Genomic DNA, 17,438 nt, shown 5'->3' with positions numbered 1-17,438 from the left:
CTTAAAAGAAGCTGGATTTCCTAGGCAAATCACTGTTTGGGAATGTGAGCTTGAATTCATTTTATATTATTCTTTTTCTTGATTTTTATTGCTTTTAATTGGGGTATAATTTAACTGTGAATATGAGTTAAGCAAGAAAATTATTATTTTATTTATTTATATTTTTTATTTTTAGTGGAATTACAAGGGAACAGATGTTGTCAAAGTAGAAATTTGGGATGCTCCTGAAAATGGGAAAAAGAGCATGAAAGTTGATGGCAAAGTATGCTTTTTTTATTCTTTTTTAGAATAATGTCCTTCATTTTTAAAATTAATTTTAGATATTTATAACAAAAGATTAGTTTGAAACCTAAACATTTGAGAAATGTTACTTTATTTTAGAAATTATTTCGGACAGTAGGCACTGATGATTTTTTTTTAAATCAACAACAGTCATCTAATATAAAAAATTATTATTTTTTTTTGTATGTTTATGTATTGTTCATCAGTAGTATAACTAGTGGATGCAGCAGTCTTAACAAAAATATTATAGATATTATTGTGATAGAATATAATATTGTTGTCTTAATACAAAGACATCAGTTAAAAATTTCCCTCCTAAGTTTGGATGTTATAAGCAGTTTAAAATGCAATTGTATGGCAGAGAATTTTAAGTGATTTTAAAATTAGTAAGTTACTAAACTCTAAGTTTTCTTGATGAATTTGCTTGAAATTTGAAAGTCATCTTGTATTATAAGCATTAATGAGAAAATATTACAAAATTTTAATTTATTATTTCATGTTAAATTTTTTTCCATAACTCTTCATTTTTTAGCAACTATGTAAATAAATTGATAAATTTGAAATCGATGCAGTAAATTAAGTTGTATGTTTAAAAAAAATTAATACTAATGGGGGGGGGAATTGTAATAAAATTAATTTTTTTCTCAGAAGTTTAACTTGAGCTCAGCTTTTTATAGATCAACAAACTAGTTTAGTTCTGTTTAAACATGAACTTTTCATGTCTTGTTGCCCTCTCTCTTTCTCTCATTTTGTTTTCACGTTTCCTTTTATGTGATTGTTAGAATGTTTTACTCTCATGTATATATGGATAGCAATTCTTAAAAATGAAGTACTCAATCAGAGAAAAAAACTGCAGATGGTGACTGTTATTGTATTCAATTTCAAATGAATCCAACCTGAAGTGCAGAAGGAAGAGAACAGATATGAGATTTCTTTCCTCTCCTACCTGCAAAAGGGATGCTATTTAAATTCCTGCTGACAAAAAGGGCAGACTTGACAAACTCTCAACATCCTTCAACAGAACTATATGAACTAATGTTCATTCAGCTTGCAGTTTTAGTTTTTAGTATTCAATTCAACTTGTATTTATAATAGGCATAATAGCAAAGAACAATACAAGGTTGTGGAATTTGATGGCCTTTACTGGATAAGCATAATCCAGTAATGTAATGATGTAAAATGTAATGTAATGATAAAATGCTTGATCTTGGTCATCTGCGGCAGTAATATGGCAGCGTTTAGTGTCAATATTTCCTATATTATTGGTCAACATTTCACAAAAAATTACTTCTAGTCAAAGCCAGCACTAAGCATTTTGCCACTCGTGCAATCTCTGTGGGCTCTAAATTGTGCTTGCTTCTTGCATCCTTAAATTCTAAAAGTTTGTTCATTGGTGTTTTTCTAAATTCCAAAATTTTTGCTGTTTCTAAATTCTAGCCTAGTGCAACTGCATCAGCCCTGTTTTAATACATCTTCAGTGCATTGTTTAAGTCTGAAAAAACACTTTTATTGATCTTACTTTCAACAAACGTGTCGAATGTAGAAGCTAAGACATAGAACCAGGATAGTGATCCAAACAGTGCTGATTTTTATTCTGAGCTACCAGGTTGATGCAAGAAATTATGACTATTATTTGATATTATAGTAATTGGTTGACTGATGTTCTATGAAGGAATCAAGAACTAAAGTGTTATTTCAAGTTAAACTATCTAACATGAAATGATGTAGTGTTGGCTTAATCTTAATGTTTTTCAACTAGTTAGATAATAATTCCAGTTGAGATCCATTGCAGGAAATATTATAATCATTTTTAACAGTGTATCCAGTTTACTGGAAGAAAAGTTAGCTACAGAGTAATTCATTTTTTGACTTGAAATAAAAACCAAACTAGCATTTGTTACAAATCTTTCCCAGTCCCTGAAATGTTACATTAATATATCATCTATTGATGATTGTAAAGTTGTTCATATTTAAAGTTGGCTACATGGTAATGAGCACCTGACACAGTAATGAGCTGTATATTTTGCAGATACTTTTTAGCTAGAGCAGAGCTGTATATGATTATTTTGAATTAATTTGCAGGAAACAAGTAACACAAAGGATCTGAATACATAAAATTGTTAAAATATTGTTAGTTTCTTCTCAGCTTCTAATTCCATGTGGGATGAAATTTTTCCCATTATTAAACCTGGTTCCCTTAATGTGGATTTGGAATTTTTTTCAAAACTCAAATGACAAAACGCTCTGAGCTATAATGTGTAAGGAGAAAAGTGCCTTAATGAATTTCTTACAGAAACTAGCTTATATTTATGTTACATATGGAGCAAGGTGAATTACTAATATTTCGTGGCTTTAACCATTTAATTGCTAGTTATCCATCGTTCCAAAATAGAATTCTACTTCTTTTGCCAACCCATTCGTAAGGCAATCTGTTATCTAAAGCAAGGATTGAAAAATGTTTGCAAAGGACCAGATCATAAAAATTTTAGGCTCGATGGGCCAAAAAAGTTGAAAAAGAATTTTTTAAGGAAGTTATGTTTTTATGTAATATTTACATACATTTTGCTAACACTAAAAAAAAAAAAAGGATAAAATATTTCCATTTATTAATAAACATGTTATAGAATAAGTTAAATTTTGTACTAATGTGATGAATATAATTCCTCCCCCCCCCCTTAGATAATATTTTATCATGCAAAAGTTTGAAGTTAGTATATCTTGCCATTAATTTTGTTGCAAATGGTCATCTGTTGATAATTATCGGTACTGCATCTTTACATCTTCATGTTAAAAATATCCTTTTGCATTGATAAGTACACCCAAATACGGATACAAATCCTCATACGTATAATTTTTAATTGGCCATATTTATCTTCTGAAAGATAAGTGTAGAACTTTAAAAGTAATCCATACTTATCTTTAAAAGTAAAAATAAGTATAGATCCATATCTTTACACATCATTTTGCAGATTAATCACTTCCAACTGAAGGTCTGATAGAAGCTCCTCAGTTATACAGTCAAATATATATTTTGAAATAAGGAAAAGTCTTTTTGTACTCGTAACAAGATATGAAAAGTGCTTAAGAAAATAATTATGTAATTTAAGTTGAGATTAGAAAATTTATCTGCTTGTAAAGTTTTTGATGAATGGGGATTTCACTAATTGAACATTTTTTAAAGTAAGTAAAAATGATCAATATTGTTTAGTGATTTCTAAATTGTGCTAGTTTGCTAACTTGGTTTTTATTTCATGTCAAAAAATGAATTACTCTGTGGCTAACTATTCTTCCAGTAAACTGGATACACTGTTAAAAATGATTATAATATTTCCTGCAATGGATCTCAACTGGAATTATTATCTAACTAATTGAAAAACATTAAGATTAAGCCGACACTACATCATTTCATGTTAGATAGTTTAACTTGAAACAACACTTTAGTTCTTGATTCCTTCATAGAACATCAGTCAACCAATTACTATAATATCAAATAATAGTCATAATTTCTTGCATCAATCTAGTAGCTCAGAATAAAAATCAGCACTGTTTGGATCACTATCCTGGTTCTATGTCTTAGCTTCTACATTCAACACATTTGTTGAAAGTAAGATCAATAAAAGTGTTTTTTCAGACTTAAACAATGCAAATGCACTGAAGATGTATTAAAACAGGGCTGATGCAGTTGCACTAGGCTAGAATTTAGAAACAGCAAAAATTTTGGAATTTAGAAAAACACCAATGAACAAACTTTTAGAATTTAAGCATGCAAGAAGCAAGCACAATTTAGAGCCCACAGAGATTGCACGAGTGGCAAAATGCTTAGTGCTGGCCTTGACTAGAAGTAATTTTTTGTGAAATGTTGACCAATAATATAGGAAATATTGACACTAAACGCTGCCATATTACTGCCGCAGATGACCAACATTTCATCATTACATTACATTTTGTATGCTTATCCAGTAAAGGTGATCAAATTCCACTACCTTGTATTGTTCTTTGCTATTATGCCTATTATAAATAAAAGTTGAATTGAATACTAAAACCTAAAACTGCAAGTTGAAAACTACATTAGTTCATATAGTTCTGTTGAAGGATGTTGAGAGTTTGCAATCAAATGGTTCAAGTCTGCCCTTTTTGTCAGCAGGAATTTAAATAGCATCCCTTTTGCAGGTAGGAGAGGAAAGAAATCTCATATCTGTTCTCTTCCTTTTGCACTTCTATTGTTTCAAACAATGTAAATTTTCATAATATGACTTTACATACATTGTTTGCTTTAACATGTGAGCAATGTTTCCCCATGTAATTTTAAATTAATTGAAATATCCCACAATATCTATATTCAGCTTCAAACTCTAATAAAAACTTAGAAAATTGAGGATGGTAAAGTTTGTGAGAGCGAATAAAATTAAATGCTGACACAGCTGGTTTGGTAACATATGACAATGGCAGATCAAAATACAACCATTATCTCTAGGCACATTTCTTTGGCTACCTCAGGCAAACATATTTTAATTAATTTGCCATAAGTATATAATTTTCCTTTCATAGTTAATAAGTAACCTATTTATTTGTAAGCTGACTTTAGTTATTGCTTCATTGTAATTTTTTAATTGTATGAATATATTGCAGTGTCATGAAACACTTCATTTTAAACTTTCCAATTTAATGATAGTTCACATTTTATAAATTTCAAAAATTGCCTCGAATACAGAGTTTGGTAATGATGACATAGATTGCACTCTTTTTACATAGCAATTATATCACAACATAGTAAACAAAATACTTTATTGGCACTCTTTTTGTATAGCTATTTTATCACTGCATAATAAACAAAATAATTTATTGTGTAATTCAATGACCAAATAATTCACACTCCGTTCTGCTTTAAAAGCATAAAATTTAGAGTTAACTTTTCTCTTTTTATCTGATCTCGAGAGTGACATGGCAGTGGTGAGTAATAAATAAAATATCACAGACAGCTGATATTCAGCAAATGCCAAATAAAGCGACAGACAATAATACCATGTAGACTGTGCAGAAAAAAAAAAAGACTTTTCTAGATCTCTCATTCTACTTGGCCAATTGTCAAAATTAAACTTTCATTTTTCATGTCTCCAAAACACGACTTAGGATATGTATTAGATTTATATATGGCATTGTTTAAAAATAAGTATTTTGACACAAAATTAGACGTGTTTTTGAAATGACGTGCCAATTTTTTTCTGCATTTCGATTTTATGACTCAAATTATGTCAAATTGCCAAGTTTTGTAAAAGTCACATGAGTACTTTTTGAAAAATTAGTTCTCAAAAGTTTAGCTCCTCAATGTTAACCCTTTGCGGCACCTAAAAATTGAATGAAAAAGTATTTATAGGTTACTCTGAACCTTCTTTATTTTTAGTAGATGGCAGCTACACATAAACCAGTCCATACATTTTAGCTATGTTTAGTTTTTTAAAACCCTCATTTTTCAAAGAAATCTTCCAGATTTTTTTAGGGTATAAAAGGAATTGTTTGAAAAGAAATTTCTATGTTGTTTTTTGGCTGTATGCTAATCTCCTTATTCTATATTAGTTTTAAATTTTCACCTTGAAATCTTGCCTAAAATCAAACAGTGTGCCCAGACTGGGCTCACCGATAATCTAGGACAACTGAAAGTCTGTATTCTTTGTTTCTCCGCATCTCATTGGTCAGTTCATTGAGGTGAATGCTCATTTCAGCACTCTTTTTGAAGCTCTATTCAATCAGTGGACCCACTTTGGGCACATCTACAGAATTAAGATTAGTGCTATCTTCACAAAATTTTACTTGTGTATAGGCATAGTTAGACTACTTTTTTTTTTTTTGAATCAAAACTCCAATTTTAAAAGGTAGCGTGCCGGAAAGGGTTAATTGAATGTGATACATATTAATTAATATCTTTTTTAATTAAACTTATTTGATTCTTCCATTCTTATTTCGAAATTCAGGTTCATTGCAAATAAAATTTGTCCATTTATTATTATTTATTTTTTAAATTTGTATTTTTAAATACTTTTTAATTGTAACCTATGAAAGTTTTACCATCATCTTCTTAAAGCACATGTATTTGCGCACCAAAATTTCCAAAAATCTACGTGAATTTATATATTGGCGTATTTGTTGAAAGCGATGAGATCAAATGTGGTTTAGGCACTTGGTTCAAATTATTTAAAAGTAAGAACGATGTGACTTTTTTCCCCGCTCATGCACAATGTAAAGAGGTAAGAACGATGTGACTTTTTTCCCCACCCCTGCACAATGGAAATGAAAATAGGTTGCCATATATTAGGAAGTTTGCGAACTGAAGCATTTTTGGTACAAACTGAAAAAAATACACCAAGATAAATGTTTGAATTTTAGTCATAATTTGAGTCATAGAATCAAAATATGGAAAAGAAAGTATGTTATTTCAGAAAAAGTCCGATTTTGTGTCAAAATACCTATGTTAGAACAATGCTATACATAAATCTAATATATATCCTAAGCCGCGCTTTCAAGGCATGAAAAATGCAATTTGAATTTTGTCAATCAGCACATAGAACTTTTTTTTTTTTTTTTTTTTTTTTTGCGCACAGTGTGCATCGACAAAGCAAAACAGAGAAAACTGACAATGCTTGTTCTACGATAATGGCAGACAACAAAATGTGGATATGCTAACAGTGCTAAGATAACTATTATTTGTAACTTCTTTATTTAACTTGATCAACTTGAAATTTGGTTATGCAAAAAACAATATTAAGCCATGGTCTAAATCATTGATTAAAATTAAATAAATAAGATATTTTGAAATAACTTTGTTAGATAGTAAAGAAATGTGGTATGTGGCTTCTGTGAAAGGAGTGTGGATTCCAGAAACCTTTGTTATTAGTCCTCATGAATCAGAATTTACTAAAACATGAGTCGCTGAACTCTGGTAGCTCGCTCCATGTTTGAACGTGCTCGCTGCACGGGCATTTTCGTGGTTTCCCTACATATAATGCAGATTCCTTTTAAAAAAAAGTCCTCCATGAAGGTATCCTATACCTTTTGGCAGAAAGCCCTTGTTTGCTTTACCACAATCCTACTAAAACTGGAGCTTTTGCAGATAAATGCCACTTCACGAGACGGAATCCGGTTGCTGAAACTCCGAAAGAACCTAATCTAACAGTTGATGGGAGGAGAAAGAGAAGAGATGCACTGCTTGGATTCTCCGCAACAAAGTGAATTGATTGTGCATGAAAGCTCCAACTCCTAAATTTTTAATGTGGTGCGATTAGTTACTTTCATCTATAAGATTTCACTCTCTTGCATTATATATTGCTATATGGAAATATTGCCATTTGTCTTAGAATTTAAATAACTTGTAAATAAATCAGGGCAAAAACAAAAATATGGCTCAGTGTCTAAAATTTCCCACAAACTCTCTACTAGAGTCTTAATGCTGAAAGTTTTATCCATGGCTATTTCTTGTGAAATGAGTGGCTCAGAACTTTTTCTAAGAGTAATGCAAATACTTACATAAAATAAGTCAGAAATGTTTAACAGTTACTATAATAGGTTTATACGTCAGTTCTGCAAATAACAGAATTTCTGTGCGGATTGTAAAAATACCTCAAACCTACTTAAAGTATTGCATGCCTCCCCACCATATAACAAAACTTCCTTAATCTATAGTTTGATCCAATGTTTGTAATCATTTTTCCTTTAAAAATTTCACCTACATAATAACCCAATGCTTGTTTTAAGTGGTGCATATTTAATACAAATAGTTCATTACTGAATTAAGAGTAGAAAGGTAATTAGTTATATAAACTCATATTTATTTTGAATTAAAAGTATATTTGTGTTTTCAGTGCAAATTTTGAAAAGGTCTATATTTACAGAAAACTACTTTTACATTGCTTCTAATGCTGTATATTGCTCGATATGTTCGCAGAATTTTTGAATGCTTTTGTAAGAAACCATTTCTGGGAATGTTTTCATTGTCTTGTCATGCTTTTTAACATTTTTGATATGTCAAATTGTCCTTTATTGTAAGATTTTTTAGTTAAGAGATTAGAAAATATCTACTAAATTCCAAATCTGATGACCAGGTTGGTTACTATTTGCTTTCCTTTTTCCAATGAATTCTTTCCAGATGTCAGGTTTTTTTCCTTCTTTAATGTTGTATTTTAAATAAAAATTCACCGATGATGTTTTTCTTCTGAGGCTTCTGAAAATAAAATTTCTCCCCCCATTCATGCACATGGTTATTGGTTTAAGTAAAATGTTTCATCATTTCTGATAATTTGGTTAAAAAATTCCAAATTACTACCAGCCTTTTCAATTAAATCATTATTTTTTCTTTTCCCGGCCTTTTCATCACCAACAGCAGTTATCAGCTGCATGTATTTAAATAAAAAAATTTTTACAGGGAAACAATATTTCAAACAAAAGAAAGTTACTGAATTCGTAATAATCATTGCTATTAATATTATGCGACAGGTGTTTTTTTTATCTTGAAAATAGTTTGTTATAGTATAACTTCTGTAAGAGTATTTTTTCACTTAAATATGAAATAAATGCAGTTCTTAAATTATGTATCAAGTTTCAAACAATTTTATTTTATGAATGTGTGAATTATCTAAGTAATAAAAGTAATAATAAAGAAATATCTAAGTAATAAAAGTACAGTTTTGTTCTTTGGTTTCTTGCAGAATGGACGCATAATAACAGCCAATCTTTTGCCTGAAGAATCAAACTGAAGCTGGTCACCAAAACAAAGTGTTCTGAAAATCAGAGCAGCATTTTAAAATCTTTGTAAGAACTGTGATTTTAGCTAGAATATGGTAAATTTCTGTCAATGCCATATTCACCATCTCTGCATGATGTGTGCATTTTTTATTGCACAGGAAAGCAATATATATCTTAATTACTTGAAGTAACAACACTTGAGAGTTGGCTATTTTAGGACATATATATACTTTCAAGTGTGAAAAAGTACAAAACTACTTATAAATATTCTAAAGGTCTATGCAAAATAACTACAGAATAACCTTTCGAATCAGCTGGTTTCAATTGAAAGTCTGTGAAAGGTTTATCTAAAATGCTCATAAGGATATGATGTGATATATACATACTATGTACAGCTTCCATGTCAGCACTGTCATATCTGTGGATATTTATGAACAAACTGCGCTTTAAGAAGTAACCAATTGTGTTGGAACATTTTATACATCTGAATTTCTATTTATAATACAATTTATTTGAAGTCTTTTATTCAAAGAAGAAATATCATGACACTTTATCTGAAGACGTTTATAAATAAACAGAACATTTCCTGGATAAGCTGTTTTCATATATTTTAAATGGTTTACTCAGTTGTTGTCAATTTAATAAAGTTGTTTTGTCCATAGCAGACTTGTGAAAGTTCATATATGTGCCACATTAATGTTTAAAGATTGCTTCTATATGAAAACATGCTTCAGGTACTTCAGTAATTATTTCTCATTTACAATAAATAATCTTTATGTAAAAAATTAGTTAATTCTATTTGATTTCAATTTGTATTCTTTTTGCTAGCTTGTTTTTTCTTTACCTAAATTATTCTTATCCTAAAAAGAATATTTCAGTTTCTATAATAAATTAATCTCTTTAAAAAAATTTAATGACATTTAATAAAATGAAATTGAATTAGAAGAATGACAGTGTTGCAGTGCTCTCTAATGAAACTTTTATTTTTATACTTTTAAATGTATATACAGTACAATCAACTAAAATTTTATGTCCATTAAAAGTCAGTTTTGAAAAGGAGTGCAGTTTATCTCTTCTTAGCACAACTTAACCCCTGAAAATACCAATTTTATTATGCAGTTTAATTTAATTCATTATTCTGACAACATTGTTCTTGAAACTTATGGACAGTATTCCGGAAGTTATAGTTGTTTTACTGCTTTTGCTCAAACAGGTTTGTATTTTATATTACAGTACAAAGTCTGTAATCTAAACGTCCATTATCCGGAATGATCTCTAATCCGCAACTCAAAGCTACAAACTTTTTTTTGGTACGTTTGATGCGCGTTTAATGTATAACGGACAGTATAAGCTAGGCTAAAATTATCTTTACTGATTCTAAGGCATTTCAGTTAATGTAGCAGATTGCGCTGTTCCTTAATCTTCTAATTGAATCCAGCGTATTATTTTTTGCAGACTGTTAGAGCAATTTTATAAAAGTAAGCTTGAACTTTCGATTATGTCAAATAGAATTTCCGATGCTGGAGCTGCCAAAGGATCTACAAAGCGAAACCATGTTTCGATGTCCATCAAACAAAAAGTGGAATTGCTGCAAAAAATGAATAAAGGCATATCCGTCTCAAAATTATGCGAGGAGTATGACATTGAAAAGTCAACTGTACATGACATAAGCAAAAAGAAAAAGGAACTTTTTGAATTTTTTGTGGATTCCAAAACCCCACTTGCAATGAATAACAGAAAAAGGGTTCGATATGCTAAAAGTGACGATCATGACAAAGTGATGATTGAATGGGTCAAACAGCGTCGCAGCGAGGGCGTTCCATTGACGAGTCCAATGCTAATGTCTCAAGCCAAAATATTTCATGAAGAAATGAACTTGAACACCGAGTGCACACATTTGACAGGTTGGTTAGCCAAATTTAAAAGTCGCCATGGTCAATTAAAAATTTCAGGTAAAAAAGCTTCAGCTGATACTGAACAATTTGCAGATGAATTCATTGAACTCTACTAGTGAACAATTATCTCCAGAACAAATTTACAACACTCATCAAATTGGTCTTTTCTGGCAATGTGTACCACAAAATACCTTGGCAACCTCTATAGAAAAGGTTCCAACTGGCGTCGAAGATTCCAAAGCGAGACCAACAATTTTAGCATGCGCAAATGCTACAGGAACACACAAGTGCAAACGTTTCGTAATCGGAAAACATGCACAACCTCGAGCATTTAAAAGAGTAACGATTTTCCCAGTTATATATCACGCAAATAAAAGAGCATGGATGACACAAGTGTTAATGAATGATTGGTTTGAAAATGACTTTATACCCGAGTCTCGACGACATTTGAATTCGGTTGGTTTACCTGATGACTCAAAAATAGCCCTGATTGTTGACAACTGTTTGGCGCATACTTCACTTAAAGCCAATTTCTCTTAAATATTTTTTTAAAAGGACTGGTATTTTAGTGGTACATAAAATTAAAGAATAACTCAGAGAAGTAGGTATTATTTGAAGTGTAAGAGCATTCTGTATTTTTATATAAATCCTAATAGATACATAGATTGCTATTTACATATCAGAATTCAATGTTAAAAACCTATAATGGTAATATTTATGTAGTTACAAGAACAAATCATATCTTCATTATTCTGAGCAGGAACAATGTTGTATGTGAATAACTAGAAACTGATATACGAACATTGTAATAGACATCTAGATAGGCTAATTACTGTATTACAAGAACTTGTTTTTATCTTACTTAGCATTATAATAAAATAAAAATATAAGAGAAAAAATGACAGTTTACTTATCTTTATACTGCTAGATATAAGAAAACTTACATAATACATATAAAGATTTAAATTATTAAGAGGGCATTTCACCATCTTTCATTTATAAACATTAATAAAATCTATTAATCAGTTTTAATTAGGAATGTTAAGTTAAAAGATCTTATACAACTATGGCCAAAAAATAAACACCTTTTTACTTTTCTGCCACTTTAATGTCTTAAAATGCACTGGGGATAAAATACTGTAATAGAAACACTTTTAAGAGAAATAACACGTGCACCATTTTAAAATTATGATTTATAATGTCTTTTTCTGTTCAGATCTGAAATTTCTGTCCAAATAATTGTTTTTCTGATGTTAATTATACAGAGATATGGGTAAAGAGAAACATTTCATTAGTATGGAGTTACAAACTATTTTAATGATGCAAATCAATGGATAAATTAATAATCAGAAGAATTGCTAAATCAGTTGGATGTTTTCCTAAGAAGGTTTCACAGCAATACATACCAAGGGAAAAAGGTGTACCTAAGCATATAAATAGACCTAAAATAACTTTGAAGGGGAAGAAAATGCCCTTCTGAAAACAGAAACCATTTTTGTTTGACAAAGAGCTTTAGGGTGAAACTTGATTAAGGTGGTTTTGGTAACTTTAAGGTGACTTCATGTAACTGACAGAACAATGCGACACACACTGGTGAATGAAAAGGTCTGTTCTTGAAGTCTAAGGAATCAAAAATGTCTCATGTCTGCATTCATTTGAAAATTACTTTTCTTTCAAGGTAGAAACTAATCTTCATAAGGATATGGACCTTTATGAAAGTTTTTACCTTTTGGAACAGCACTTGACCTGCATAAGGATATGGGCACCATTACGAAGACAATCCGCTACTGGTAGCACATCGCATCATTTAGCCAATGCATTTGCGAGATTTTGCTTTAGACTTCTTAGGAAAGATCAAAATATACTAAAATGATATTGGGACATAACCTAGTCTGAACCTGTTGCAGAATTTTATCCAAACAAATTAATAGCTATGTATACCGTATGCTTTTATCTTGGTACAGAGCATGATTTTTTGGTATATAGAAATAAGTTTCAATTTAATGTTGAAAACAATATAAAGTACTTTTCAACACTGCAAAAAGATGCTCGTTTTCAATTAGAAATCTATTCTTTTTGCTACAACAGGCATTGTAACTAATCCATAGATTGGTAGCAATCTCTAAAGATAAACAAAGAGCTTTTATTTCTTATCTTTTGTATAAAAAAGTACACTGCTCATCAGTATATCAGAATTCACCATTCAGAATGTCACTTTATCTGTATTTTTCAATGTTTTAAAATAGCAGCATTTTATACCATGAGCACCATAAATACAATACATTTTTAATGTTATAAGAATTAATAGACAAAATTTTCTCACTAGCATACACTACCCTTTTCTTTCTTCTTAGAATGCTTTTGAAAAACGGGATGCATCTTAAAAGACAGCAAATATGGTATATAGTAACATGGGAAATAAGTATTCAGTACTCCTATGGGGAAGTACAGGATATCTATAATTAAAACCCTATTTCAAAACTGCTTACAAGCGAAACCAGTGATTAAAAAATTATTAAATTTTGTGACGGACTTTACGAAGGAGTGAAAATTTCTTTTGGCAAAAAACAAATTAGTTATGAATAGCATCACCAGAGGACATTATCTTGATAAATTATACATTTAGCAGCACCTTTATAAGTTTTACAATTTTACAAGTTTTTTTTACAAAAAAACATGTTCCACATGATAGCCATTATTTTTACCTGCCATCTGAAATTGTAAGATGGCATGTTCCACAATTAACCAAAGCATGTGCTGGGAAAAAATTTTCAGCATTTTGCCTGAAAAGCTAGCTTTATTATCAGGTATACCAAACGTTCCAAGTGTCCTCAAAGCCAAAATTGTAAGGATTGAGGTCTGGGGATCGGGAAGGCCACACATTACAAAAGTGCCGGCCAATATGTAAAATGACATTCAAGGATATTCGCAACACACTGTGCAATGCGTAGAGAAGCTCCATCTTGCATAAAGATTGTAAGTGCAAGGCACTGATGTGCTTTCTGAATTTCATTCTCTAACAGCTATGTACGAGAGTTGAAACTTTAATAGTGGCAACACAGCTGAAAAAACGCTATGCAACAAAACCAAAGAATATCGCATATACCGCACGTGAACTACATACCTACCTTACCTCTCAGCAAAAAGACTCGTCCTGCCTATGTCACGCCCATACGGAGTGACGCGAAGAACGGGTCCTTGTATTAGCTCGCGGTCTAAAGTAAGTGCTGTCAGGATGTTTTCAAAACAAGAACAACGATGTTGGATAAAAATTGAATGTGCCAGAGGTCATACAGCACGACAGTGTCATCAAGGGCTTCAAGAGGCTTGCAGGGAATCTGCATTGCCTTACAGAACCGTAGCAAGATGGGTGAAAGCATTCAATGAAGGACGCCAAAACGTGGCAGACGTGCAAGCTGTTGCCGCACTAATGGACAGTGATCGCCGCCAAACGATTCGTCAGCTGGCCAGACAAACAGGATTAGCGCATACGACTGTGCTGTACATTCTGAAGGAACACCTGTCCATGAGAAAAATTGCTTCACGATGGGTTCCACATCAGTTGGCGGAAATGCAGAAATGGCTACGATACGATGCTGCCTGAACCCACTTGGAGCGCCATGAGTGCGAAGGTGATGCTTTTTTACGCCGTATCATTACGCTGGATAAGACTTGGGCCCGATCATACCAGCCAGAACTGAAACGCCAATCAAACGAATGGCGTCATCACGACGCTCAAAATTTCGTCAGAACCTCAGCAATGTGAAAGTTATGGTGATTCTTGTGTACGACTGTGATGGTGTCATCCTAACGTATACCGTTCCCCGACAGCAGACCGTCACTGCACAGTATTACTGCTGATTTTTGGAGCACAATCTCCGACCAGCTTTGAGAAAAAAACGGCGATACTTTCTGCAGAACGCTCCTCTCATTTTGCACGACAATGCTCGGACGCATGCAGCGCAAGCTGTGACTGATTTGTTCAAGCGATGGGGCTGGGAAGTGCTTTACCATCCACCATACTCCCCAGATCTAAGCCCTTGTGACTATGACTTAATTCCTAAGATGAAGGAACCACTTCGCTGCACTCGCTTCCAAACTGTTCCCGAGATTCTTGCGGTCCATTCAAACTTTCAACAAAACAGGCGTTGCTACAGGTATTCTGCGACTTCCACATCATTGGAAACGTGTTGTACACAATGCTGGCGTCTATATTGAAGGACTAAACATGTAAAACATGGTGACATGAATCACTTTTGTATTCCTTGTAAATAAATAGTTGCCACTATTAAAGTTCAAACCCTCGTATACTGCTGCCTGGTGCTGGAACATGTCTTAGACTTGTGAAACTTAGCTCCTTGAAGTAGTACAGGCCGAGAATAAATGACACCAAAATTCCACACCATACCATCACTTTTGGTGGAGGAAATGGAACTTCTAAGACAGGGTACAAATTTTCTGATTCCCAAATTCAGCACTTGGGAGTATTTACTGCATCATACAAACGTAAATACTTTTCGTCTATCCAGAGGATATTCCAAGGGCATTCTGAATCGACCTCAAAGCAAGCAAGAAGTGAAAAGTGGAGGCAACTAACTGATGCATGAGTGAAAGTTTGTAAGGATAATTTTGCAGGATATTCTGAAGGATCATAAGGACAGTTGAATGTGGTCTATCCAGCACTTCTGCTATACATTGAACCCTAGTACTAGCCTGTAAGTTTGAAGCTGTGTCCTGTATAACCTTAAGTGCAACCTCCTATACTGCTTCTCCAGAAACAGGTACTCTTCCAGGATGAATAGAAAATGACCCTCTTTCTTCAAAATTCATTTTCCAAAGGTTTTTAATATTCATTTGACCTCTTAGAATTCCCTCCAAAGTCCGAAATTTCTGTAAAGCAGCTGCTGCGGAATTACTGTTTTGGTAAAACAATTTTATTAACAAAGCACGTTCTTATAAACTTATCATCATTGTGAGCAACAAGCACATTGAAAACAAAGTTTCCAAGAATGTTTTTAGGTTTTATAACAGCTGCTGCATGACGTCGACAAAAGATTTACATTTTTATTACAGGTTTTTGAAGTAAAACATCCTCTGGTGATGCTATTTGTAACTAATTCCACCCTCTGAAAGAAATTCTCATCCATCCATTAAGTCTGCAACAAAATTTCAGAATTTTATGATAACAAGTTTCATTTGTAGGCAGCTTTAAAATAGGTTTCTTTAATTATAGACACTCTATTATTGATGGTGATTTCTTTACAGAAAACTTTTCGCCAATCTGTCTATTTTATGCTATATTAATTCTTCATGCAATAAATATACGATAGTAACACCAAGAATTACCTGGCAAAATGTTTGGAATATTTTAAAAGAACATTATCTAGAAAGACTAGCATCACTATGCTGTTAAATCAGAAGTATGCGGAGATATCCAGAGGTAGTTAAAAGTACCTACAGTACCAAATCAAGTTCCATAAATTTGAGATTTTAGTAATAAGAAATCTATATGTGAAAAATATGCATGTAAATTATCAGTTGTTATGATTTGGTCTTTAATTACAACTCTTCCTACTATTAAAATAGATGTCTTGCAATTCAAGTTTCTATTGCATAATTATATTTTTTAAATTTTAGAAATATAAGATTAAATATAAACGCCTTACCAAAATAAAAGGGAAATAAATCTCCTTTATAAACTAGATTCATCCACTGAAACAAAAAGCATAGCCATATACTGAAGACGCATGAAATTAAGCAACATAAAAATCGTTGCACAATAAAGCAATATAATAAAGTGCTTGTTTAAAAACTAATATTTGGGTGACAAGACATTTGTTACCAATTTAATACATTTCTTTTAATACTGTCAATCATTCTTGAATCATATGCGCTTTTATTCCCTTAAAATATTTAAAACATATTTTTAAATATTTACTAATGTCAGTTTACATTTGTATAATATATACATATTTCTATCCGTTAATACGACTATTTATTAAATTCCAAAAACAATATGTAATAAAATTTATTTTATTTATTCAGTTTTTCAACTTAACTATCAATCAAAATTACTTTTATACATTTTTAAACAATGAAAGAAATGTTTCCTTAGATGATCAAAACGACCATTATCGCAATTGTAATTACAGATAAATTTCCACGATTCTAGTGTTTGTGTTTCAGATTTATTTTATTTCATTACTAGACGGCCAGCCTTCTTCTGGCTCTTAAATGTACCGTAAAAATGCCTAAAGGGAACACCAAACATTAAATTTAAAACCTGCACAGAATTTTACTCGGCAAAACAACTTTATCACAATAAAATTCAATAAAATGTATCACATATTAAAAAATTACAATTAAACAAGCAATATCCCTCAATGCAAATATTAATTATCTTACTAAATAAATTAACCAACTTCCTGTAGCAAAATCTTAAGAATTCAAATGATATAAAGGAAGTTAAGAACTTCGTTTCCTTAAAAAAAAAAAAAAAAAAAAAAGCAAAACTTTTTATATAATTAA

General features: G+C 31.6%; 1 protein-coding gene across 3 annotated transcripts in view; it reads left to right on the top strand.

Moving 5' to 3' along the window:
* The window catches only part of Nf-YA (nuclear factor Y-box A), a 50,071-nt gene extending 40,392 nt beyond the window's left edge, over nt 1-9,679 (top strand). For all 3 annotated transcript variants that reach the window (XM_035353702.2, XM_035353704.2, XM_035353703.2), the window contains exons 9-10: nt 176-262; nt 8,979-9,679. In XM_035353702.2, the coding sequence (XP_035209593.1) occupies nt 176-262; nt 8,979-9,026 (135 nt within the window). In that variant the 3' untranslated portion in view covers nt 9,027-9,679. The remainder of the gene's footprint in view (nt 1-175; nt 263-8,978) is intronic.
* Nucleotides 9,680-17,438: the final 7,759 nt, after the last annotated feature.

The sequence above is a fragment of the Stegodyphus dumicola genome, chromosome 12 (assembly GCF_044657685.1).
Source record: "Stegodyphus dumicola isolate Sdum_Otavi_A_Nest chromosome 12, ASM4465768v1".
Lineage (NCBI taxonomy): Eukaryota > Metazoa > Arthropoda > Arachnida > Araneae > Eresidae > Stegodyphus > Stegodyphus dumicola.
This window is presented reverse-complemented; position numbering and strand designations above follow the sequence as displayed.